The 27,844-nt window shown below is 44.5% G+C and overlaps 1 protein-coding gene across 1 annotated transcript; it reads right to left on the minus strand.

Annotated features, from left to right (window-relative positions):
* Positions 1–1,310: 1,310 nt before the first annotated feature.
* On the minus strand, positions 1,311–27,061 carry LOC119377728 (eukaryotic translation initiation factor 3 subunit C-like). The gene is given in 26 exon segments (XM_049411636.1): positions 1,311–1,397; positions 1,823–1,888; positions 4,023–4,185; positions 5,529–5,842; positions 10,985–11,068; positions 11,852–11,899; positions 11,902–12,004; positions 12,609–12,658; positions 12,661–12,733; positions 16,712–16,872; positions 16,875–16,949; positions 16,952–17,035; positions 17,038–17,119; position 17,926; positions 17,978–18,135; positions 18,829–19,003; positions 19,474–19,736; positions 20,527–20,656; positions 21,832–21,940; positions 22,058–22,162; positions 23,005–23,176; positions 23,797–23,918; positions 24,589–24,665; positions 25,399–25,464; positions 26,217–26,324; positions 26,953–27,061. Coding segments are annotated over 25 exon segments (2,805 nt in total). The 5' UTR covers positions 26,312–26,324; positions 26,953–27,061; the 3' UTR covers positions 1,311–1,368.
* Between the last annotated feature and the right edge of the window lie 783 nt (positions 27,062–27,844).

Raw genomic sequence — 27,844 nt, forward strand, 5'->3', positions numbered from 1 at the left:
TTAATTTTCATTTCTGCATCCACTGTGGGGCTTGTTTTCTTTCGAACTCAACCGGCGCCGGGGAGTGGAAGGCTGCAGTGATGCTCGCCCCCCCCCGCCTAACTGCGGACCCTGCACACACCTATGTACTCAAGAACTTCAGCTCACATGCTGGAATTGTAGAAATGAAGCCTGGTGGTGCTCAAGATGGAAATGGTAAATAGATCTCAATTTCCAACGTTGCTGTGATGGCAAAATTCATCGCATTCCACATAATTCTCCAGCAAGCCTTACAGTATACTTGTGATAATTTAAACTTTCAGTTACTTCAAACAAATTTTAAATTTTTGGCTGGCCCACTGCGTTTTCAAGCATTAAAACTGCCCCATAGTGTATACTCGGTTAATTCATAATTTTCGCTTGTCCGTGCCAGAAATATCTACTGCCTTTATCACTTCTCGCTGAACATTTCTGCTTTTATACCACTAACAGTTGCAAATAAAGACATGTACACAGGCAGATGACTGCCTGTCTACATATGTCAAAGCGGCTGAACTAGCTGCTTTGACACTTTGAGGAAGAAATGAAGGGAAAAAAAAAGTCTGTCGCGTGCAGAACGCCTTAGTCACTTTGGCTGCAGTACACCGGTGTTGTGCATAAAAGCGTACTAAGATTGAGAAGGGGCTGTGAGCACAGCACATTTCGTCCATTAATTACACATGCATGCACACGCATAGTAATACACTCAAACCTTGATATAAGGTACATGGATATAAAGAATTATCGGTTATAACAAAGTAAATGAATAGTCTTGTAATAGTGTTTAAAATAAACGTTTGTAACGAATTTTCGGATATAACGAAGTTATTTTCGTGGCAGATGTGACTGTTATAATGAGGTTTGAGTGTAATGGTACCAGTAGAATAGGCGACGCCTAAAAAACATTACTGGAAATCATTCATAGCTGTCCAAGACGTTGCTACGGCCTTGACAAACAGCAATTAAAACACACGCCAGTTTTGTCACCTCTCACCAACTTCATGAATCTCCCACATTTCAAGGTCCCCAGATTGGCCGGTATGTATAGTATATATGTTCCATTACAACACAAGTTGGTATGTTGCCCCAACTCGTATTTATCCGATAATTCAAACAAAATCCTGGTGTCCTTTTGGGTTTGAATTATTGGGAGGCTACTGCAATTAGACATTGCTGAACAGAAGTACCATGTCAAATGATAGACATTTTTATCATTAGCAGGCGAAAGCTACTACATTTGAAAAGCCCCACGAGACGCCTTAGAGTACGCAAAGAATGACGCAATGCAGTGATCAGGCCGAACCTCCTAGTTTATTTAGCAAACAATAATTATCCACAAGAACCACCTCCTCAATAGTTCCTCTGGTTCTGTCTTCGGCCTGTAAAAGAACAGAAACGGGATTTCAGCCTTCAAACAGGAACAGGTGTTTTGAAAGGTTTTTAGCTAGTCCTGTGCAAGAAATACGGTCAGCCAGAAATGATAAAGACCTCAAACAAACATCAAACTTGTATGGCTAGCAAAATGTGTCGCAGCACAAACAACAGATGACAAAAGAATAGCAATGCTTTGCGAATGTCCCGTCTCCATGTGTGTCATTCAAGCTATGGCATTGTTTGCAAGCAATGACAAACAACTAGCCCAACGGCGCATCTGGAATTACGATTACTTTGTTCAAGAGAAATAGCACAGCACGCATGCGGCAGACCATGGTTAACGTAACATCTCGCTTAATGTTTGTGCACAACATTATAAACTCTTTACAATAATCAAGAAGACAGTAAAGGATGGAAATCTAACACGTACCCCAGTTGCGCTCACGCTGGCCATAGCCGTCCTTCTGGTAACCAGAGTCCCGGAATCCTTGAAGGCCTGCAGCAAAAGTTGTTCATCTTTCTCAACACACTGCACTTGTTAAGACAATGAATAAATGGTAACGAACTGAAGTACTTGCACCTCTAAAAGATAGGTGTAAGGAAAAGGTCAAGTCAGATCAAACACCATATCCCGTAGTAATTAGAGATCTAATTAATCAAGCCTAAAGGCACACAACCTTAAAGCAGTAGTGCATTGAGAATTCCACACTTGCAAATGGGAAATTCATAAACTAAAGGGGCCCTGCCACATTTTTCAGTCTGCCCTTTGAAGTACTGGAGTGTGAGTGTAAGTAGTGTTGAATACCGAGATGAATGCAAAACGAATCATCAAAAGTGATGCACGGGAACTGAAGTTATCTTCTTGGAGGTAATCGCGCCTTTTTAACGTACAGGAACGGACTGAATATACCACAAACACACAGCGCTCTGTGTTTGTGGTGTATTCAGTCAGTTCCTGTACGTTAAAAAAGTGCGATTACCTCCAAGATGTACAACCAACTAGCCCCTACAGTGAAACCTCGTTAATACGTACCTGCCGGGAACGCGGCATAACTACGCACTAAACGGTAGTACGCATTAAACACCAAGTACAAATTTGCATCTCCTAGCGTACGCCATCGCCGCCAGCAAATATAAATAGAGTGCCACAGCAAATATTGCCTAAAGCACCCACCGCAAAGCCTTTTCTTCCTTTTTGCCAAAGTGGAGAAAAGATCCTGGCACACTCGCACGACCGCCCGATAATGCGTAGTGGAGACGTCGAAGAGCATTTCGAAACTATTGCAGGGTCCGGGATACACGGTCAACGCAGTGACCGACATAGCGACAGAACGGACAGTGTCTGATTTCCGCGGTATATGTGTGTGCGTCTAACCGCGATCTGCTACTAAACGAAAACTGACACAGTTCCAGTGAAACGCGGTACGGCCGCGTGGAGCCGATCGCCTCCCGGCTAGTTGCGTGCAGCGCGTCGCCTACCCGGCTCACGCCGTCACTACCGGGCCGCTTGCTGTGCCACACGCGCGCATTTATCGTGGGAATGTTGTTCGTACCCACTTCGCTCCAGATCGTGCACAGATGCGGCGAGTAGCTTGTTCGGTTAACGCAGCGATGACGAGCTTCATGCAAGCGATGCGCACTCCGCGATGCTCTAGCGGTCCTGGCAGCGGACGGAGGCGCGTTGGGTGGTCGCCTAATAAAAGCGTGCAGTATGGTTACAACCGCGCTACGCTTGCTGTATTGTACACGTGCGTTTAGTGTGATAGCGTCAATGCAGCGAGGTTTCTCGGCGCCCGCGACCCGCAACCCTAACTACGCAACAGCGATCTGCTTTCGCTTCTACAAAGCGGTGCGCGCCTGATGACGGCTTAGTAGCGTTTGCTGTCGGGCTAGTTGGTACATGGCTGAAGTTCTTCGACCCTGCCCGAGCATTTGTGCCATTAATTCAACTTCAGCCTTGAAGACGGCCGCGCACAACGAAGCGGCAGCGATCGGCGGCCCAGCGCGTTCAGGTTGTCGCCTAATAAAAGCGTGCAGTAGGCTTTAAAAGTAGCGCTGCGCCGCACGCGTGCCCGAGCAGATAGCTGAAGATACTTATTGTGATAAGGTTGTCGGCGATAAGTCATGTCGGCGCGTTCGTCGGTGGCCGCCACCTCGCCTTCGTTCTCTCCCGATGCTTACCCGCAAAAGCGTCGCCGCAATCGCGCGGAAGTCGGAATAGGGGATCGACTGATCTGTGCACTTCTCAAAAAGGCGGAAGACCTTTGGCGGCACATTCTGGCGTCGGGAAGTTGAGCGGCGCAGTAAAATTTTATGGCACAGAAAGTCATCGCGGTACGCAGGGTACGCACTAACCGGTAGGCATAGGGCGAACCACTACGGCTTAAGCGGTCAGCGAATGCATTGGGCTCTATGGGACCCGGTCGGGGATTCGTCGCAACTACGTTTTAACCGTTAGTACGTTTAAAGCGGGTACGTATTAACGAGGTTTGACTGTAGCTGCTTTTATTGAAGTTATTAGTCATCAAATTTCAAAATATCAGCAGACGACAAGAAAAACTGAGAAAAAAATGCAGCAAACATCACAGCCACAGTATATGCAAGTTCACACTGAATTGATTGGCGCATACCTGCACCACGGCCAAAGAAGGAGCCAAGCTTGATCTCGAGCAGACGATCGTTGTAGTCGACGAGGTTGGTGACCTTGTCGCAGAGCTGAAGGGCCAGGGCCTGGATACGCGACGGCTCCGTTTTGTGTAGCACCACCATGAGGTTGGGCTCATCCAGAGATGCCTGCATATAACAGCAACAAACACAAGAGTTGTCACCAGCATAAGTGGAATTACCACAACTTAGCTGCCGTAGCTTAGCGACTGCCGGAAGGTTGCAAGGGTGGGATGTGGCACCGACATTTATCGCAGCGTTTCAGCACCAAATATCAAATATGAACTTCTGCTTTTTCAATTACTGCTTTCCATGAATACTTTTCTTAAAGGAGTCATGAAGCACCCCTTGGGCTTGTTGAAAAAACACATCCTGCGGAAAGTTGACACGGCTATGTACTGCTCTGCCAAATATTACAGTCGTGCGCGCCGCGTAATGGCCACAAGCGGAGCGCGAAGTTGCTGTTTCCCCAGGCACCCTCTTTTCAAACAGAGGCCAGTTCTCACTCTCGTCGGTGGGCGGGGCATCTGTCCGTTTACGTCGCGGATCTGTCCGTTTACGTCGCAAGAGACATAGCATGCTTATTGGCCGATAGCCGACGTAAATCGAGAGCGGCGTTCGGATCAGATGCGCTTCTTGCCGCGGGGTGCCGCCACTTGCCCGCGCCGCACTCTTCAGTACACGGTAGCCGCACTCGCACAAGCGAATCACAGCGGGAGAGCGATCGCGTTTCATGACGCGCGCTGACGTAACTTCTTTCCCCCACGCCATCCCTCCCTGTCTAGCTTCCAGTGCGCTCGTCGGCACGAGAGAAGAGAGAAAGCGCTGGCAGCGTGCGCCAAACCCCCGTAACTCCGCTGATTCTTGATTGCAGCAATTTTTGCGGCAATCGATTCGGGAGGCAGTACACTCCGATACTGAGGTCATTAGATCATTACTTGGAAAAGTGGTTCATGACCCCTTTAAGACTTTCAGAATTTTGCTAAGCATGCTTGATTAGACATGCTTCAATAAGAAAACACTACTATAAACTATCAATGCCAGTGACCAACTACAGTTGAATCCCTCTATAAGACACACACGCTGGGGAGCAGTTCTCGCCCTTTACATGAGCAGTCTCTTATAAACAGGGTACCATGTTCTCACTTTCTGATCGATCTCTATTTCGATGTAGGCACACTAGTGTCTCTTATACCCACTTGCCTGTTACATCAGCCCCTCTTATAAAAGGGTTCAACAGTACATGCTTACTTATGGTGCAGACCAGTAAAGTTTGAAACAGTACCAAAGGATGTAAAGTGCTCACAACTGTATTTTAAAAAAAAATTTAACAATGTCAACAGCTTCAAAACTAAAATGTAGGCAGCTACAACCTTCAGACTTTTTAGTACACACTGCTGGGATCAATCAAAGAGATCACACAAGAAGTATTGCAGAGAGGGAAAGAAAGATGGACACGAAGATACACCCACCATGAGCTCCTCGCCAATGATCATCTTGCTGATGATGGAGTGGACTACAGACTTGTTGAGCTCAAACATTTCGGCTAGCGTTTCGATGGAGAGCGAGTCGTAGACGCTGCTGTAGGTGAACAGGAAGGTGCGCAGGGATTCCTCCTTGATCTTTTGAGCTATCATGGCACGCACAGTGTCCGCCTGGTGGAACAGGTCCCACACCTTGGCGTTCATTTTGGCGTTGATGATGTAGTTAAAGCAGTCGCGCCAGCGGCCCACCCGCATTGCCTTGGAGGCTGCCACCACGTGCTCCCGCATGCTCTCGGGGGGACCTAAGCAGCAACAGGTGAGCCCAATGCATCATCTCGTTAGGAAGTCAAGCATTAGATAGCCTGTAGCACCAGCATCTGCTACGATGCCAGGCATCGGCTAAAAAGCGGTAGCGGCTGCGATGAGTTCTTCCAAGGGCTTATTACTGACCCATAAGCAATTGAATGGCACAGTTTTGAGCTGGCCATATCTTCCAACTTTTCTATCTCAATCATCAGTTCTGGAAAACAGTGCATTAGTATAGACCCAAAGAAATTTTGTATTCAGGAAATTTATATACCAAATCCACAATACAATTCAGAGCCACGGCGTAGTCCGAGGGGTATCCACATTAAGCAACTCCCCTTGTGTTCTTTGACATGAACCTAAATCTAAGCACACAAGAATTTTTGCGCTCTGCCTGCATCAAAATGCAGCCACCATAGCTGGGATCAAACCCACGACCTCAAGCTAAGCAGTCAAATGCCATAGCCACCGGGGTGCCACAGTGATTCCGCATAGACCAGTGCAAAAATGTACGTACGCCAATGCACCTAGCACCCAAGCAAACCACAACGCCTGGCTCTGGAGCAGCGCACCGACCCTAGGGAAGTACCCTTCTTCATTGCCTTTTGGAAATAAGGTCACATTTGAGAGATATAGTGACTAGCACCAGATGCATTGGCACCTACGTCATCGCGGCATTTCTGGCACATCGCCATGAATGCTGTTACCCATAGCGCCCACAATGTGCACTGTTAGACAGGTAAAATCTCACAAGGGTGATTGTACGACCAAAAGCGAATGACCACGAATATCGCCTCAGCTACAAAGCGTGCGGACATCGATCTTAAAGTGGGGTGATTCCACGAGAGATCGAACATGCCTGTCCGGTCGCAATTTTTGTTTTGCCTGGGTTTTTTTATATGTTGTGTGGCCACATTCAAAGTGCACGGAACTGAAAATTTTATTTCCAAGAAACGCTCCCAGCGCGCCAAAAAAATATTTGAAGGTGGCGGCGCGGGCCTCCTGTTTTTGCTCACTGCAATGTTTTCGGATTTCACTGCCGAATTTAGCGCGAACTATAAATGATGTGTCGAAAATTTTTTTTGCTGCTTTTAACACACATTACTGTGAATTACATCCATGCTTTTTTTATGCTGTCCTCAAAAAGAAGAAAATGTGAAAAAATGGCAAACACGGCCGAAATCAAGAAAGGGTCCTAAGTTTGAGGCGCCTTGGCGCATTTGCTATTTCAAACAGAAACTTGAAAACAGTGTCAACTATCGAAAAGAGCCTTTGCAACATTTATATGGAAGATCATTTTCCTGCGGGTAGCGCAAAAAAAGAAAAAAATAGTTAAAGAAGCAAGTTTTTCAAAAAAGTACATTTTCAAAAAAGAAAATAAAAAAAACTCCGGTCTCAATTTTGACGACAATTTTTATCGAAGAGCGCTTATGTCAGTGAACACACGGTTTTAATATCATATGTCCTCATTGCTTTGTTTACGAGATATAACTGGCCAAAATGACCCTTGCTGTGTGTGCTCACTTCAGTGCGACTGATGGTTTTTATTAGCTTGCATTGTGCGTAAATCGCAGTTTTAATTATTCTGCTGCAGCCAAACCTTGCTCTGGTGGCTTTTCGTCAAGAAAAATGTGTTCTCAGATTTTATTTGTGTCTAGCGTGTGCAAAAGCGGGCTGCTGCCGCCTCTAAAGGGTGATTCCACGAGAGATCGAACATGCCTGTCCGGTCGATATTTTTGTTTTGCCTGGGTTTTTTTATATGTTATTGGGCACATTTGAAGTGCACGGAACCGAAAATTATATTTCCAAGAAACGCTCCCAGCGTGCTAAAAAATATTTGAAGGTGGCGGCGCGGACCTCCTGTTTTTGTTCACTGCAATGTTTTCGGATTTGTCGAAAAATGCAATGTTTCGGATTTGTCGAAATGATGTGTCGAAAATTTTTTTGTTGGTTTAATACGCATTACTGTGAATTACATCCATGTTTTTTCAAGTATTTCAAGGAGCCTTTGCAACATTTATGCGGAAGATCGTTTTCCTACAGGCAGCGCTAAATAAGAAGAAAATAGTTAAAGAAGCGAGTTTTTTTCAAAAAAGTACATTTTCAAAAATGAAAGAACTCAGGCCTCAATTTTGACGACATTTTTTTTTGTCGAAGAACGCTTATGTCAGTGAAAACACCGTGTTAATATGTATGTCCTCATTTGCTTTGTTCACGAGATTTAACGGGCCAAAATTACCCTTGCTGTGTGTGCTCACTTCAGTGCGATTGATAGTTGTCATCAGCTTGCATTGCACGTAAATCTAGTTTTAATTATTTTCCTGCAGTAAAACTTTGCTCTGGTGTCTTGTCAAGAAAAATGTATTCGTAAACTTTATTTGTGTCTAGCGTGCGTGAGGGTGGGCTGCTGCCGCTCTCTAAAGGCCTAACGCGGACGCAGTTTGCAGCTTACAACCTTAACTTACCCAGCCAGTATTCGCTAATCAGAAGCACGCGAGACACCGCGAACACATGGTTTAGGTCACTTTGTCAACACTCTCCTTGCACACAGAATAAAGCATCTGTATGCAGCGAAGGCCAACTTAATCTGCAACTAAATGCCACAATCAGCAGGCGCGCTGCTATGCAGTTGTTTTCTCACTGCCTGCTTGCTTCCCTTCCATTACGTGCATTGTACGCTCTAACCATCTTCCCATTCGACGCACACTGTGCCTAAACAACATTTGTAAAAAGTTAGCTCAATCATTTCCGATCCATTTATTTCACTTCCGCTATCACATGTTTTCGGCGCCGCAGATAACGTCTTCCTGTATCATCTAGACCTTACCTCAGCGTTTCAACAGCCAGAAAACGTGCATGCGGCATGATTAAGCCACGAGTGGCCGAAGCTGCCCAATTTATGATTTTGTTGCCACTTTACTAAAGTGCTTTCCCACGTCGAGGACGGCAGGGTCATTGTTGCGCCGACGGCCTTACCCTTAGTTTTGACATGAGAGTGGCCTACAAATTAAATGTTACAGCCCAAAGCGCTTAGACACCCTTAGTCATAAAATGTTAAACCGTGACCAGTTCTGCAAAGGCATTCATGACAGCTGCGCAGATGTGAGATAATTTGTGCGGCGCCGTTCAGTATAAACTTTCAACTTGCTCTAGGTCTACCTGTTCACTACACGCGATGCGCGCGGCCCATGGCTACGTCCGATTATTGTGTGCCGATTTACGCGTTCACAAAAAGAAGATTGCTGAGGAAAACGTTTTCGTTGCGCAAATTTTTTTTCTTTGCTCTTTTTGTTGTTGCCTACCTCCAGAAGCTACTGTCATAGGCTGAGGATCTTCGCGACACCTGCGAGGTCTACTTGCATTGCTTTACGCTCATCAAGGAAAACCTGTCTACATCTAACCGCGATGAGGACCAGGCATTCCTTCAGGAAGAAGACGATCGATATCTTGAACAGGCGCGCCCATCTTTCCTCTGATGATTGTAGGCGAGGTTGTAGGCTGCAAACTGTTTACACGTTAGCCATTTAGAGGGCGGCATCAGCCCACTTTTGCACACGCAAGACTCAAATAAATCTGAGAACACATTTTTCTTGACGAAAAGCCACCAGAGCAAGGTTTTGCTGCAGTAGAATAATTAAAACTGCGATTTACGCACAATGCAAGCTAATAACAGCCATCAGTCGCACTGAAGTGAGCACACACAGCAAGGGTCATTTTGGCCAGTTATATCTCGTAAACAAAGCAAATGAGGACATATGATATTAAAACCGTGTGTTCACTGACATAAGCGCTCTTCGATAAAAAATTGTCGTCAAAATTGAGACCGGTTTTTTTTATTTTCTTTTTTGAAAATGTACTTTTTTGAAAAAACTTGCTTCTTTAACTATTTTTTTCTTTTTTTGCACTGCCCGCAGGAAAATGATCTTCCGTATAAATGTTTCAAAGGCTCTTTTCGATAGTTGACACTGTTTTCAAGTTTCTGTTTTAAATAGCAAAGGCGCCAAGGCGCCTCAAACTTAGGACCCTTTTTTGATTTCGGCCGTGTTTGCCATTTTTTCACATTTTCTTCTTTTTGAGGACAGCATAAAAAAAGCATGCATGTAATTCACAGTAATGTGTGTTAAAAGCAGCAAAAGAAATTTTTGACACATCATTTATAGTTCGCGCTAAATTCGGCCGTGAAATCCGAAAACATTGCAGTGAGCAAAACAGGAGGCCCGCGCCGCCACCTTCAAATATTTTTTGGCGCGCTGGGAGCGTTTCTTGGAAATAAAATTTTCAGTTCCGTGCACTTTGAATGTGGCCACACAACATATAAAAACCCAGGCAAAACAAAAATTGCGACCGGACAGGCATGTTCGATCTCTCGTGGAATCACCCAGTGGTTGCACAGCAGTGTCAACAAATCATCGCAGTCAAAACTAGTTGCAGGTTGCACAAGGACTCTCTCTGGCCATCTTTATAGCTGCAAGCCGAGATTGGCCTGCACCAAACAACTTCAAGAGCAGCTCTTTGCATTGCTTAAGCATCAGAGCTTGCCACTCGACGCACTCATTCCTGGCACATGGGCCCATGCTTAGATGTTGGCACCTATGTTGGCACCTATGCACGCACGTGGTTGACAATCAACATTTGCATAACTAGCGGATCACCTATCTGCCATGAATCTACGTTTGAAATTTCATTAGCACCCGAAGTGGAGCTTCTTCACAGAAAATACCACTGGAATACTTGATTTTGTAGTTACTTGCTCTGTCTTCACATTGTGGCATTCAACCAGCTCTATTGAAACAACCAAACAATAATATTATCTAATAAGAACAGTCTAACCTATCGTGATAAAACATCACTAAAGTGAAATAAATTTGTTAACAACTCGTGCCCGCATTTCATCTGCACTACAACCCCCCATGTTTATTACACTTCCCAATTTTGGTATGACACTTGTTCAACAATGCACAAGCCAATTTCTATGTAATGTTGCGCAAGCAAGGCTGATGAATCTACTCACTGGCCACATGCAAGTACACAATCACGTCAATGAGTAGATGCTTCGTTAAGACAGTTTTCGAAGAACCTATAGTAATATAGACAAACGGCTGCCAAAATGAACCAAGGATTCCTTTGGTACCACTTACCAACAAGTGGCTGTCGTTCCGTGTTGCGAAGTTGGTAGTGGAACGACTTGCTGATCATTCTTTTCCTGCCATCCAGCTCGTGAGCTGCAGCAAAAGTAAATGACACCAAGGTTATCAAACGGCCATTGATAACAGCAGCACAATCTTATCTTATCAACATCGTCTATCAGGATGTATTAGGAACTTGTCCACGAAGCAGTGACATGTGATCATAAAAGAAGTATACAATCAAATCATTAGCAAACCTCGCCAAACATGCTTCACATACAAGGCACGAATCTTATGCAAAAAGCAAGCTAGAAACTGAAGCAAGCAAGTGGCTAGAAAAGAAGGTCTGCATATTGCAAAACAGATTTCCAAACTAGGCTCCGTAGTCAGAGTCTCTTCCACAGTTGGCAAGCAGACTCCAAGTTGATGTGCATGCTGTCTCCTTTAAACATTTCTTTGAACACTTTAGCACAACCACTTGCAGAAGGTGTTTCCACTTTTTTTTAATGCTTTGTAATAAACCTTGTGAACATACTTCTATAATTCCCTGCATCTATTTCCTTTTCACGCTTTTCAAGAACGACCACAGAAGTTCCAGATGTCCTTCTTTTATCTATTTTTTTTAGTTTGTTGTAGTTTATATTCCACAATTCAAACTTCACATTTCTTTGCATATTTAAGGTCTTTTTGAGTATGAAAACTAAATTTGATAACTCACGTATAATATGCTTTCTTTTATCACGATTTGTTGGCTGTACTTAAACATTCTAATGCCATTAGCCCTATGGCTATGGGACTAGCGATTGTTTGCCCACTCGATGCGATGCACTCATAGAAACCTTTTCATAAAGAACTGGTAGTCAACAAGACCAACTTTACCAGCCATCTGGGGAATCTCGAGCAGCATAGCAGACACTAGGTAGACACTTCGAGCAGTTCCAGGTTGATGTGCTTGTGGAAGGGCATCTGACGCCGTTTCTCAATCTTCTCCTGCTCGTTCGTACGCTCTTCCTTACGCTGAGGCAGAAGACCCTGCAACACGAGGCAGCAATAGCAAGCATGTTAGGGATGCAAGGCCAAAGCATTTCACCTGACAGTACACGATGGGGCCATAAAAGAACACCTGCAACACCGAAATACAATGCATACCATAACCAGTTCATTTTGAAGCAACACTTTTGAACCAATAATTCCATTCGAAACTAGCAAGCTTATAAGTAAACAAAGAGTAAAAAAAGATGGCAAATGTCATGCTTGGAGATTGCACTGTGCAAGCATCAAAATTATGCGTGACTGTAGTTGCATCACAATTTGTCTGGTGTTTCCAGCAGGAATGTAAGTGTCAGGGTGTCACTTTACAATGTGAGACACCGCACAGAGGATGAACAGGTAACACGAGCAAATGCCACAAAATGCTACAAGCACTAGGGATAAGCTTTTTGTCAAGCCTTATTGAGTCAGCAAAAGGCTGCTGCTGCTTGGTTCATCAGCGGTGCTTTTCGTAACACTTCTCCCCATAATTACAATCAAAGGTCTCTTTGGAAAGCCAGCAATATGTTCAGCCTTAGGGTTTAATAACGAGGATTTGTTTCGTCACGTTATCAATGCACTAAACAGGAGGCCGTGGCAAACTTACTTGGGCTAACATTTCCTTTGCACGGCCACCACTCTGGATGTCCAGCAGGCATTGTGAGCGTCACGAATGTTGCCGTGACGGAATGCGCAAAGACCCAGCTGAACCAGCGCTCTGTTGTACATGATCTGGACAGAAGAAGTACAGAGAAAGAAGAAACACCGATGACACAGATGCATAAACACTTGACAAAAATATACACAATGCAAACTTTAGGTTGAAAAGAGCAGTCATTTGAACTTTCCATCCTTACTGAAGTAATCTTAAACTTCTTAAAGGAGCACTGACACAAAAATTTAGGTAGCTAACGCCCCACTTATCACAGCTGGAAAGCTCGAGAGTGCAACGGGTAATTAGTCGGAAATGGTTTTATAGCACTTAGTCACAGTTTTGGTTTCAGAGAGCGCCGAGTGAGCAGGACCCAGAGTGGTTTTCGTGTAAACATAGCTGGCTACGTAAGCACACAAAACCGTGTGCACATGAGCACCACGTTGATAACTCTTTTAACGGAGGCTTCCTAGATGCTGCTATAATCCCTTCCGAGGCATTGTAAGTATGCGTGACCCCCCAAAAAATGTACTGCCGAGGCAAGGACATCAGCATTTGTACTCCCGTGCAAGTCTACCCCCTCTTTCCGTTGAAAAGGTCTGCTATTAGCGAACGCTCGCAATGATCGTGGCAGCCAACACAAACTCGTGACGCAGGTCGCGGTTGGTTGTTTACACGAAAATCAAAGGGGCGTTTCACAGGCAGTGGGCGACACGCACTTTAAAGTTCCGACACAAAAATTTTCACCCCGCGTTTTTTTGCTGCAATGTGTTGCTGGGGGCCTGTTAGTCATAACACGGCACATTGTTTGCTGCAGGGCGCGACAGATAATTAATTACAAGCTCCTCATTACCGACACAGCCTCAGTTTCGGTTTGACAGAGCTCCAAAAACGACAAGCCGCCGGGTGCACTATCACCACCTAGCGAGTGAAACGCTCGGTCAAGTGAGCACACAGAACAGTGACGCATTTCCGCGCAGTCTGTCTTCGTCGGGCTCATCGTCGTCTAATGGCGACGATTTTCTTGCGGCGGGGATGGAAGAAATTTTCGACGTGGCGAATCACTTCAGGTTTGACCCGCTGGCGAGGAGCGATTTGTCGGGAAGCGCGTCAAAACAGAATGGCGGCTACGACGTCATCATAACTTGTACCGGCTGCAACGGTTACGTAGGGGAAGCAGGGAGGTCACCTCGGGCCACCTCCGAGGGTGTCAATGCACTAGGCGGCCTATAATGCTGGATCGCGCTCGCGAACTTCAAAATTCATATAAAATACCTTCCAAGCTTTATTCGCTGTCGATATTTTGCAGATGGTACACGCACGTACACGGGAATCGATCCAGCAGGCTATCTCGGCCGCGAAATTTTGTGTCAGTACCCCTTTAAAATTGACTTAACTATGTTCTAGGCTATATTATCCGTTGATATTTCGTAGATGATGCATGTGCATCCACACAAATCCATCCCACAAGTTATCTCGCTTTCAAAGTTTTGTGTCAATACCCCTTTAAAAGCTTTCTACAGCAGTGATCAACAGTGAATGAACAAAATTGTCCTCGGCCTGGAATCGATGGAGGAACTTTCATCAGGTCAACGACCCAAATTGCTGCACTGGTGAAGATAAGGCTCCTCCTAGAGATGCTGGACACAGCCAGACACCAGACATTTCTTGTAGAGCCACTGTTAACCGCTTCTAGTGCTTATAGAAAAATTCAATCCAGAGCCAATGACTTCAGTCTCACAAATTGCTCTAGTGTAAACAGAGTAATTCAGTTGGTCTTACGGGTTTTCTTTAATAACCTAGAAACCACTCGTACGCTGGTTAAAAAATCTCAGAAGCATAACCTTCTAGAACTTCTTTCAGATGTTAAAGAAAAGAGACCGGTACAAATCAGAGCCAAGTGAGCTGTAGTAAAAAAAATGGACCTTGTAACTAAAATGAGCCCATAAAATTACACATATCTAGGCTTGTGCGAATATTCGAGCAGTTCAAATATTCGAACAAATTTACAGTATAAAATTCACACCGAAACGAATTTAAATTATTCCCAATTTCGAAGCATTCGAATGAACGAATAGACATATAAAACCACATGTAACCCCCCCCCTCCTGTAAAGGCGGTTTCACTGCAATGGAGGGGTTTGTACCGTGAATACACCTTTCCGGGGGACATCTACACTGCTGCAAAGCCCACTTCAAGGTTAAATGAACTATATTACCCTCACACTGATTCATCATTTTTAAGTTTAAAAGCTTGTTATCTGGCTTATATATTCTCTAAGTATAGTAAATTTTAAAACTTCATGTATTTCACAGGTTACCACTTGCATTCTACTGAAAGTCAAATCCTGCTACTATTAAAAGTTGCTTGAAACTTCTCTTTGAATAAAAAGAATGACATTTGCACATGCCTTGTTTCAACCTTAAAATATATTGTGCAGGTTAGTCGGGTCATGACAAATATGCTCATTTTTCTTTATAATATGTAATACACTATACTATTCGAATTCAATTCGAAATTATTCAACCAAATCACTATTCGCTTCAATTCGCTTCGAGCGTAAAATATGCTATTCGCACAGGCCTACACATATTTACTAGCTTTCAGCATTATAACTCGAAGAATAAGATTGCTGAAAATCTTCGTATTTCAATAGAGCCTAAAACTCTTACGCCTTCCAAACCACACTGTTATCTCAAATTCTGATCAAAATGGCCAATTTTTTCTACTGTGAACCTCCTTTGCCAACATGTTGACTTAATACCTCCTCGCAAACTAACTCACTCTTGCTTTCGCTGTGCAACAAGATTTTGCAGATTCTACACTAAATGCAAGTTGTAAGCAATTGAATAAATTATAAGTTCAGTATCTTTGCACAAAGCTAATCTCCATAGAGGTTCTTATCAGTAGTTTTGGCAGATTCAAGCCAAAAACTTGGTGGAAACGTTAAAGGGACACTAAGGCAATATTAAGTCGATGTTGATTGTTGAAATAGCGGTCCAGAACCTCGTATGCTGCTTTTGTGCCAAGGAAGTGCTTATTTTGAAATAAAATCACGTTTTTAGTGGTCCGCATCGCGTTAGCGCGCTTCAAATTTCCCGCCTGAAAACGACTTTCATACGTCACTGCTGCCGTGCCCAACGTTGCCCGCTTTTACTGCGCGGCCGCCGACACTAGTAGCACCGAGCGGAAGTAGCGGACCCCAGTAGCAACAACGGCGCTGCGGCAAAGACTTGCTCGATGGGCACATTCAAAGCCTTCACCAAGTTGCGGTTGGTCTCGTAATCCTCAGTACGAAAGTGCAGCGAGCACACACGCAGAAGTTTTGACTGTTTAGCACACTGGCGCAATGACATGGCACTAGCCACTTCGAGCGTAAGGGTTCATTCCGCGGCACCCAGTGAAAGACACACCGGTTTTCCTTGCTGCAGCACTGGCGTTGTGCACCATTCGGGCATCCGGCAATATCACACGCATGCGGCATTTTGTCGAACTTTCTGTCAGAGCGACTTTCACGAGCGCGCAAAACACGCACGGCAGTACGCGATCCCGAAACTACCACTGAGACGGCGGCGCAGTTCGGCGAAAACGGGACCTTTGAACCACGGCGCCGTTCCCCATGGCAACGCCACGGAGTTTTCCATGAATCAAGCGGAAACGAACAAATAGCATTTTATTACGTCTTTTGATGCTCGGAATGTTCTTTTTTTACTGCTGCTAGTTTGATTACTAGTGATATTGTAGGCCGACTTCCATACGTCATCAGGATCACTTCGAAAATGTCCCACTCGTGGCGCTCATTATGCGATACATTTAGCTTAATTTCTCGGTAAGTAGGGCACTGCTGTTGATATATTGCCGTTTTAGAAGTTGTCATACATTGGGCTTTCACTCTGACATAAATTGTTATTTGCCTTTAGTGTCCCTTTAAACCAGGAGACACAGTAAACACCGGAACGAGCCGGTTCGTCTTCGATTGTTTTAGCCAGAAACGAGACAACCCATCTTGTCAATGGCACGAATTAGTTCAGAATTTCCAACAATAACTGCACTACACGTACCTGGTGGGCACATCTGCATGCTGAATGCTCTCCTGGAGATGAGACATGAGCATGAGGTCTCGCGCCTGGTACCAGTTGTCGTGCAGTGCGTGGTGGTAGATGTGGCAGAGGATGGCCTGCGTCCGGATGCGGTCCGTACTGTCCTTGGCATAGATAACTTGCACAGCAGCTCCATCTGCTCCAGGCTGTTCCTGGCTGGCGGCTGCGGAGCCGGCTTCTGCTCGCCTTCGGCACCACGGCCGGCTGGTCGCCGCCGGCCTCGTTCGACGTCGGCACCTCCGCTGGTTTCGTTTCGGGGGCCTGCTCGGCCGCAGCCGGCGCTTTCCAGTCTCGGTGTCTTGCTTTTCGGTTGTGGCATCACCACTTTTCGCTTTGTTGCGTTGGGAGAGGACAGTTGGGTCAAACTGCCACGAAGACAAGGATAAAGTTCAGATAAAACTAAATGCTGGTGTTTACGTGCCGAAGTTACAATATTATTACGAGAAGCCTGTAGTGGGTGACCCGGATTCATTTCGGGTCGCCATCTGACGTTCCATCTGACATTTTTTAATGAGCACCTAAATTTATTAAGTAGAAGAATGTTGCTGCATTTCGCCCCTAAAGAAATACAGCCGCCACGGCAAAGAATCAAACCCGTGCTCTCATGAGTAGCACAAGGTGTCATAGTAAATCAATGTGCTCTTTAAAAATTCGGGAGCCCTTGCCCTATCGGGAAAATGAAGACAGTGAAGTTAGGCATGTGCGTGCGTGACATACTACTTCCTTTTCTTTCTATCGCATTGCACAATGCTCCCTCCTAACTGTTTCCTTCCCACAATGCTCCCTCCTAACTGTCATCGACATGCTTAGCAGGACAACACTTCAGTTGCTAAAGGCAGCGACGACGGTCAAGCATTCATATCCAGCAACAATGAATTGTGACGTGAATGACAAGTTAACTCAATAAAAAGAGTGAATAACCGTATCAGAAATGGCTGATTGCCAACAAGCCCATGATCGACAGAGCATCAATTATTAAATAACGGTGCATACAAATACGCGTGTGACTGGCATGCCTTCAAGGGCCGCATTTCTTTGCCCTCGCAGGCGCCAGATTAAAATTTTTTTTTTTTGCAGCCACACCTACAATGCTACCCACACTTTAAGGCAATGCAGCTCGCTTGAAACAGATCCATACGCAATGTCAGCACTCCTTTGAAGTTTTGTGCACCCTACAAGAAAAACGTTCTAGAGAACCCTCACAAATCGGCAAGTTTCCTCACTTGTAATAAAGGTGCTCGATGCGACGAAGGTAGATGTGGCAGAGTTCCGAAGCAGACCCACGGCCTTCCAGGTAACCCTGCAGCCGCTCTATGATGTCGCACACGTTCTTCTCATCTTTCAGGCGTTCCACATACTCTGGCGAGTGGGCGTCACAACCCTGGATGTAAGGTACGCAAGAAGGAAACATAAGAGCAAGAACTCGCGCAAGACAGACAGGGCACAGAACACAAAGCATTTGCTGCGCTGTTAAAATCAGCTGAAGAATAAAACCCAAAATTAACCTTTTCAGGCTCTTGTATTAAATTTGAGTATTTCACTGTCTTTACTAATGCATGAGAGCTAGCAAACATATTCACAGTTGAGAACTACCGTTTTCGTGCATAATAACGTATCAGTATACAAATTTTACCTTTATCAACAATGTAGCCACTGGCACCAAGCATCGTTCCACTGTTGCGGGAGACCTCAATACGGCAATGGCAGTCAAGCAGACATACTCAGCAAGCATGTTGCTTAACAATATACTACCGAAAACAAGAAGGTTTTGATACACTAACGCTGCTTGCTGCGTTTTAACTTTCTACTTTCAGCTAAGAAACACTCGACATCTAGTTGATCAAAGCAGCGAATTCGCGAGGTCGGGAAAGCTGTTTAACAAAGCAAAAGCTTGCAAGTACGTACAGTACATTTACGCATTGTATGAACTAACTAAGACTACCAGAAAGGGAAGGTAGCAACAGCAGTAAGCCACAAGTGGACACAAAGAGTAGCCACATGCCACTTGCAGGCTGCAATCTGACCACACGTACAGCACAGTTAGATGTATCGCACAGTGGAAGCAACATTTTACCTGAAGAATTTTGGTGAATTCCTCGTCCATACGTTCAACCACAGTGAGAATGCATCCCTTTACTTTGTAAGGCGGTGTCACTAGACTCTCGGACTCCTCCGCAACGTGCTCGCCGACCGAGATGTTGCTGTTCTCGATCAAAATGTCGAGAAGCATGTTGATGAACTCCAGGCACCTGTGCACATCGCAGAAGTTTAGCTAAACGCGCAGCACCACAGTTGAAACTATGTATTTAACTTTCGCCACGGTGACAAGCTTACCTAACAACCTGTCATCTGATTAAGCGAAATGTTCTGTTCACAAGTTTCTTTGTAGCTTTGATAATTTCATCATGTGACTTCTTGTCTATCATAGTTGGGTTGGTTGTGCTTTTATATTTGCAATTAACTCCATTGAGGTGGCATCACTGCCCATTTCTCTTCTAGATAACTTTCTAGGGAAATGAACTACTGTTCTTACTAAATGATTTGTTTATCACTGAGATAAGAAATATCTAAGAAGATACATGTTCAGGAAGATTAAAATAGAGCTCGTTTTCTTTTGCACCTCTTTCATAAATTTGTAAAGTTGCAACATTTCTATTTAATCAGTGCAGTGTTCAATACGCAAGGGTTCCTAGAGAAATGCACATTCAGTTCCACTCACTTGTGCCACATGTCAAGCTTCATGCAGGTCGCAATGTTGGGGTTGTAGTCGAAGATGGCCGACACTACAGCGAAGACGATCTTCAGCTGAAAGCCGGGGCCAAGGTTGTGGGCTTGCGAGATGGCCAGCAGCTCGCTGAGCAGTTCAATCTGCTCCGAACGGTCGGTGCCCTTCTTGCCCCGAGCGGCCATGATTTCGTTCAGCTTCTTCAGCACCACCTGGTGGTTGATCTCGGCGTCCTTGGCAAACATCTTGGGCTTCTCCTGCGCATTCCATGTTTTGGCATCAGAAAGTGCTTGCCGCCTTTTGCAAAGCCACAGTAGATTTTAAGTGTACCACGATGCTACGGCACAGCAGAACCGAAAACTGTGCTGCCACACAGAGCAGACGTGGTCCGGAAACTTGTTAGTTACTTGGCATTTACGAAAAAATGTTAAAAAGTGAGGTCACATGCTTGTTTGTTTTTAACCACCCTTCAAACTCTCATCTTTACAAGACGCAAGCAGATAGCTATAGCACTACCAACACTCACTGCTCTGAAAGCTTTGCACTCTTGAAGTTCGTGTCACCTGCTGCCCAAAGCCAACAAATAAAGGAGCCAAGGAAAGAATAAAGGGAGCCAAACACACACCCTCATTCTTACACATGCATTGCACAGCCCCCTGCAATATCCGGCAACTGTCCCAACATCCCCATTCTTGAGTATGTCAGGTGAAAGGAGTGCTTGCCAATTTTGCATACTAATTTACACCCCCCCCCCCTTTATTTTCCTTTCAGCTAGTGCTGTACACAACACAATTAACCATGTACAAAAGACTAGCCTTTCCAAGTACCGTTCCTGGTTTGTTTGCAGAGCTTGTGGCTGACACCGCTAACGCAATAAGTTGGAAAGATGGGCTCTCCGTGCTTCAACGCTTTGTTTCTTGCCTCCTACATCGAGTGTTAGTAAATATTAAAGGCAGCACAACTGCACAAACTTGGACACTCTAATGCATTAAATCAGCACGAGAGGAAACAACAGGAGCACAGAGGTAAACGAGAGGCGACACCAACCATGATGAGTGGCACGCCACCCTTGACTTCCTCCCAGCCTTCCTCGTCATCCTCACGGCGCTTGTCCTTTTGCTCCCGCTTCTTCTCACGACGACGCTGTTCCTTCTGCTCATCCTTCTCGCCGCCAGCTCTGCTGTTGGGTGGGCAAATTAACAGAGCCAATTAACAGGCCAACACAAACTATTTGCACAGAGAAGTCACCAATGCCATTAATTAGGGCTGCTTGGTCATACTGAAAAATGGGGAGGTGGGGCAGCACATGAAACTCATCACGAGGAAGGTCATGGACGGGAACTACTGCTGCTAGCAACAATCTTATTTTGCGAAGAGATGTGCGAATGTGGTGCGAGTAACAGCGAGTGCGTTATGCACACTCTTGGTGTTTCAACTTGAACTTTGCCTTTGCTTGTCGAGATGTGTGCAAACCAAGTCCGTGCAATACCAAAGTAGACTTTGGATTCTCGGTTAAACAAGCCACATATGCTAACCAATCAAAAATCTTTCTAATAGCTGTTCAACTCTTCATGCTCCAACACATAAGCTGAGACAAGGCATTGTCTGATTGATACCTTGCACTTCTGCTGTCGTAGCCACACATACAAATGCAGTAAAGAAAAAGAACTGTTACTGTACAGTGCAAGGAAGATTTCAATTTTTATTATTACTATTTAAGATCTACTGTTTACGAATGAGCTTCAATACAACAGCAACAGATGTAGCAAAAGCATATCCAGAATGTTTCATGCCAATATCAGCATGCAATAAACATGAATTTCTGACGATTATTGGATGTAAAAAGGGTGACTTCACGTTGGATGTGACTCAATTAATGTAAAACAAAGTCCAACTGTACTATTGCAAAGACGAAGATACTAGTTCATCATGACAAAAAGCTTATTTACAAATATAAAAGGAAAAAAAATTGCGTGTTACACAGAAAAGATATGAGTAAAGAAAAAAGTTAATGACTTGGTCATTCAGCTCGAGACAAAGAGAAAGTAAACCGAGTGAAACATGACATACTGACGCTGTCCATTAGGTAAGGGCACATGACAGATGCTGCATACCGCGAATTCTCCAAAAGCTTTTGAAATACCTAGTACATATGCTTTCTCACCCAATGTCACTGCTCAAGTCACCAATATTTAGCAGAAATTATAAACAGTCAGTGAAGCCTTGTTCATCCAAGGACTACAAGGTCTTCACATATTAAAGTGAGAAGTTTAAAAAGACAACAGCATTGCAGTTTTCACAACCTCTCACACTACACAAGAAAGTAAAGCAACATAAAATTAAGGTACTTACTTCTTCAAGAACTTGTTGGCCAGGTTTCCACCGTACTTCTCGTCGTCACTCGATGAAGAGCTTTCGCTCTCATCCGAAGATCCCCAATCCATGGAATCATCATCAGACTATAAAGTATAACAAAATTTCACACAGTGCACAGCTAGTTAGACAGCAAAGCACATGAATACAAAGGCAAATGAACAAAAGTGCTCTTCAAAAATGAAGGAGGCGGCAAGAAACAAAATACCATCATCAGAGCCACCCTTGATGAACTTGGACTTGGCGTCATCTTTGTCGGCTTTTGAGGAAACCTTCTTCTTAAAGCTCATCTCGTCGTCAACATCCGAATCTGAAGGTAACGCAGAAATGTTTCACTCAGAACCACCCATAGCGACAGGCACTTCTACAAGATCTAAAGTGTCCAGATATAAAACAGGCTACTAATCTGCCATAGCAGCAAAAACATCAACGATGACTTAACCAATACTTCAGCAGCACTATTCAGGTGCCGTACTCTGTAAAATAAAACAGGATGAAACACAGAATCTTCTGCTTTGCATACTATGAAATGCTGCACCACTCGTTAAAAGGTACTAATGGCAGACAGTCAAACCTCAACGTAATAATAAGCAAGGACAAAACCAATTTTAACGGAACAAGAGAGGTGGCAATGCCATGCTCAAGTTTCTGCATAAACTTGTCATGATGTGCGTTTTTACTTCATTACCTCACACCTAAATTCCTTATCAGCAATGATAAGAAGCATCACACTATAAAGGAGCAAGAAAGTGAACTAGTTTCGTGAACTTTCCCCAATTTAAAATGTCCTAAATATCAGAAAATGCCTCCAAGTATGTGACCTCACAGCCTAAATGCCTCTAAACTTGTAACCTCACAGTCCCATTCTTTCAGAATGCAATGGAGTCCTTCTTTATCTATCAAAAAATTAGCTAGGCCTGAGAAGATGCCATCGAAATCCGAAACATCACGGCAAGATAGTGCAGGAACATTAGCGCAGTGTTGTCGATAGTCTTATGTTTCTGCACTTTTCCCAATTTACCAAGCCTGTCCCTGTGGTTAGAGCGGCTTTATATGGTATTGTAGGAGCCTAATTTACTAATTTCACTCAATTTTTCTTCTTTACTATCCCTTTGGATAGAGTGAATAAACAGACAAGCTTTTAACATTCACCCTTGTCTTCGTCGTCTTCACGCTCTTCATCCTCCTCTTCTGGATTTTCGCGATATTTGGCGATGTCAGCCTCGTGGTCCTTGTTGTATTTGCGCAACTTCTGCCGCAGGGTAGCCAGTGATTTGGAGTTGTTCTTGGACATGTTCTTGCGCCCCTCGCGGTCCTCCCAGCACTGCGGTTTGAAAGAGGTGGGAGAAAAAGTTTGAGTCGAATAGGAGGCAGCCACCCCCATCTCTGTCTTCTTGCTCTAATATTGCACCAACAGAGAAACAATAGCAAGAACAGCAGCAGCACCAATTCTGAGAACAGCAAGCAACTGGCCAAGACACAAGAGCAATGGCCATTTCTAGGCAAGGATGAACAATGAATGACCTCTCCTTTTTATCAACCAATATGTGAACAGCACTATCAGTAGCAACGTCTCTCAAAGTCCACTCATTATTGTGCGTGGTTCAACTTTTTTTTGTAATGTGCTATGTTATGTTTGTACTGTCAGTCTGTTTTCTGTTTTCCAACACCGAAATATTGGTCTCGCTTTCCTGTATAACAGCCTGATACAAGACCAAGTTTCTGTTTATTCAGGAAGTGTTCTACATAAACAAAACTCCTGGTACACGTCAAACGGTTCAACCTGCCACACGTAGCCAACAACACTCAAGTTAAACTTGCGAAATCTAAAGTGCACAGCTCAACGCAAAATATTAAGGTATCAGCCTATTATCAAAGCAAAACATGCCACTGAAGAATTACAAAAGCAAACAAGCGTCAACAATGCGGTATCCAACTTCATACCTCCGTCACGAAGTCTTCGAGCTCAACAAGGCTCCGAATGAAGAACTTTGGAATGTTGCCGCCTTCTTCCTTATCTATGACCACTTTGGCTTTCTGAAAGGCCTTTGTCAAGTTCTCAAAACCTGGAAAAGTAGACATGCAGAAAGTTAGCAACTGGAAGGCAGACCACAAAACCAAAGTGCTCAATGAAATTTACTGAAAACTGAATAGAGACTATACAGGGCTGTGAGGAACAGCAACCGTAAGTAATTTCCCGAACTAAAATTCTAGCATAAGCTGTTACTAGAACCAACGTTTTGACAAGTGGTCTTGTGTTCTTCAAAGCAGCAGAAAGGACCACTGGTATGTTGGCTCCAGCGACACCACTTGTTCAAGGAATTTTCATCTCTTCAAGCCTCCATTTTCTCCTGAACTTGTGCCTTGTTCCCGAGCTAATGAAATTGTACAGAAATTGAATACTTCATTTTATAAGAACATATTAATAGGTATGTATACCAGCTTCAGTCTCATCAGCCATACTATTACCCCTTGAAGTCAATTTTCTGCATATGTCAACCGCAACATTGCAGTCAGTATTTCATGGCAAGGTTGTCTACAGTTGTTTCGAAATTTCAAATATGGATTCATAAGGAAAAGAACATAACCATGGAATCCATGTGGTCAGTGAATCTGTGTTATGGCTAAGTTGGTTTTGTGCCTTTCAGAGTAATGACGAGACACTGAAATGAGCGAATGCCAACAGTCGCACTTCAAAACAGGAAACATATTTTGGTAAACAAACAAATGACTCACTTGTTAACAGTTTACTCATATCCTTGATCTTTTTGTGGTTCTTGATCTGTTTGATGATGTCTGTCAGCTCCTCAAACCTGTAAAGCAAACGTGGCAGCTATCACATTAGTGCCACAGACACTACCACATTGCGTCTTCTCATGCAAAATTACAACATGAACACTTCCAGCAGCTGTTTTAGAGATGCAGGCGTAAGCGTTATAAGGCGAAACAGCTACATTAAAGGGATACTGAACAAAAGTTGAAAAAAACTGACGAAAGCATCGAAATTCTACTCAGAAGACGCGACTGTTCTGATAAACACAGTTTATTTCACGTATTTTGGAGAACTGTCAGCGCATGGCAGCCGCACGCGAGAGCGAGCCGTGACGTCACATTTACAGAGGCACATGCAGGGCGCACGTGTTCCTGTCCTCCTCTCCCCACCTCTCCTTTCGTCCCACTCTCCCCCTTCTACAAAAGCACCGATGCTTTACCCCAGCCAGGAGCATTGTTCACTGCTAGTGCTGTTCATAGTGGTTCTGGGAATCGCAGAGGGATCTGAGTGGGTTGAGAGACGCGGGCGTTTCCAGCGTCTCTACGCTGCCGACGGCTGGCATTGTTGGCATGCCCGTTTCCGAGGTGTGTAACATCACCAGACGTCACCTCCTCTAGTTCACGACGCGGCAGTTTGTTAAAAATGCATTAAAATCCTTATTTTCCTCTAGTTTCTGCCTGAAATGAAGGCTGTGTCTATCGATTTCGCTGAAAATCTTGGCGGCAAAAATTTTGTTCAGTATCCCTTTAAGGCTTACATGAAAGTTTGCTTACCTTTTCTCTCGCGTGCTGCGAACAACACGCTTGGCTTCTTCCTCATCATCGCTGAAGGCATATGCCCTGTGGGAAAAAGCACACAATTGAGCTCAGCATTCTATTCAATACAAAAAGATATAGGACACGTGACAGACTGATAACTCCATGATGTTTTCAGCGCTACAAACAGGAAGAGTCCACCCCTCTTTGCATTCAATGTAGAGTCAGTCTTACAACTAAGCACATTCCTGTCTCAATGAAGTCTTCATAATTTCACATCGCATTGCGCTCTGTACACTACAATCCGCAAATACTATTTTAGCTGTGTTCAACACTAACAACAGACAAGGGGATGGGGAAGCATGCATGGCACATTACATCACCTCAACTGGGCACTTCTTTCGCCAGTATGTCACTGCTGGTCAAGTCGGACTAAATCAAGGTCTCTACGAACTCACGCCCCTTATGTACGTGAATTAGCTTGACGATCAATGCTACATCTCCTAGCCATGCAAAATAGAAGGGAGGGTGTGGGGGTGCCAGGCAAGCTGTTTACCAAAGACGCTGCCCTCTACTTATCATGGTTTATTCTGACAGTGCGTTAGGACCACATATCTCAATATGTGAAAGAAACGCCACAGGGAAACACATAACTTCGAACAGTAAAAACATACTGCAGAATGCGACAGTGAGCTCTATCTAACACAGTAACACACGCCAGCCGGCACCACAAGCTTAAGCAGCGAAAATAAGACGTGTAATCACTCTCGAGTTGGGTAACTACAGTCACAAGGTGAAATAGTGTATCAGTATCTCATGTTTGGTGGGCTACTTACGATGTGATGGCTGTTGCCTTCTGCGGAATCTGCTCCTCCTCCGATGACTCAGATTCGGACTCAGAGTCCGATCCGGTGGCAAAAAATCTGCTCATGACTGGCGGTTACCTGAATAAGTAGTCAAACGTCAACACGACCGGCCTGCACCCATGGGTCAAATAACGCGCGCGTTACCCAGATGCTACGAGTCCAGGACAAATGAATCTGCTATCTTCCCGAGTATTTGCTCTAGCTTTGAGCGCCACAATGGAATTTACACACTCGGTACCATATTGCGTCAGCGTTGTGTTCATACGTTCGCAGCACCTAAGTAAGCAACTCGTTGAAGATTTGGAATGAACCTAAACTTACTTGTATGCGTAGATTTTCATAGGTACAGCATCGATTTTACAGAATTCCACTGACATACGGCTAGCAACGTGAGTCATTTCGGCAACGATTGCACTCAATATTTCAGAGCGGCTACTAGTAAGTCTACAACAATCAGCTGCGATGAACGTGAACAGAAATTTTGGTGCAAATACTACGATTCGCATGAGTTATACGACGAAAATTCCAGCGTGACCACTTCGTCAACGTATGAAATAACACCAGTGATTAGTGATCACGCCGGCTTGCATGCCGCCGATCAGAGCGTCGAACAACCATGAAAAAGCAGCTGACGATGGTTAACTAATCCTCGCCGTTGATTACTAGTCACAGTGTGAACTACGCGTTACTAATAAGAAAATATTACTTTCGCACTCGCAAGAAAGCTCACAAACTCCGAGACAGGCTTAACACACGTAAAACACGGCGACAGAGCCACAAGTAAAAGGTAAGCAGCAAAACAAACTATATATACCAAAAAGTTGCCTGCTCAACGTTGCTTGCATAGACAATAGATATCGTCCAAAACGGGAGGAAGATTGCTCCGAAGCGAGAACACGGCTTTACGCTAAAGCTTTATGCAAGTCATCATAACTGTAAGTTTTACTGTCTAACTGTGCGTTTTTTATGCTCTAAAGTATGAACCGCACTGATGAGCACTGACACTTCACGAGCACTTTATTCATAATGCGCATGACATTGGCGGGAAATTTGTGTGTTTGAATGGTTTAACCTGTTTAACGTCGTTCAACTTAAAAGTACTTAAAAGTAAAGCCTACATTGTTGCTATCAAGTAATGATTGTGATCGATATGCATGCATATGCTTATCAGAGAAGTATTGCCAATGTTTAGGTGTACTGTGGTATTGCTGAGTTTCGCTGATAACATGCGCGGCTGTGTGGGTACGGCGTACCCAAACGCCCAAACCAAAATAGAATCAGACCTAAGTAAAGACAAAATATCATCGTGCTGTGTTAAGTGACCAGCTGCAACATTCACTGCTTGTTTTCCTGTTAACACTCTGACTGCTTCAGGAAGCGTGTCGATCTTCGGTAATCGAACCGCGTGACGCAAGTTCCAGAGGTTTGCGTTACCACGGTGATCGGCATTTCACTATACAGGGCACGGTATACGCTGTCCGTCCAACCATGACGCCAAAGCAGCACCATAAAAGCGACACAAGCCGGCGTGTGTAAGACCACATGGGCACATGTTCAACCGTTCAATACAGCGAGCGGTATCACGTGATTGCTTTTGA

Source organism: Rhipicephalus sanguineus, unplaced genomic scaffold (assembly GCF_013339695.2).
Source record: "Rhipicephalus sanguineus isolate Rsan-2018 unplaced genomic scaffold, BIME_Rsan_1.4 Seq558, whole genome shotgun sequence".
Classification (NCBI taxonomy): Eukaryota; Metazoa; Arthropoda; class Arachnida; order Ixodida; family Ixodidae; genus Rhipicephalus; species Rhipicephalus sanguineus.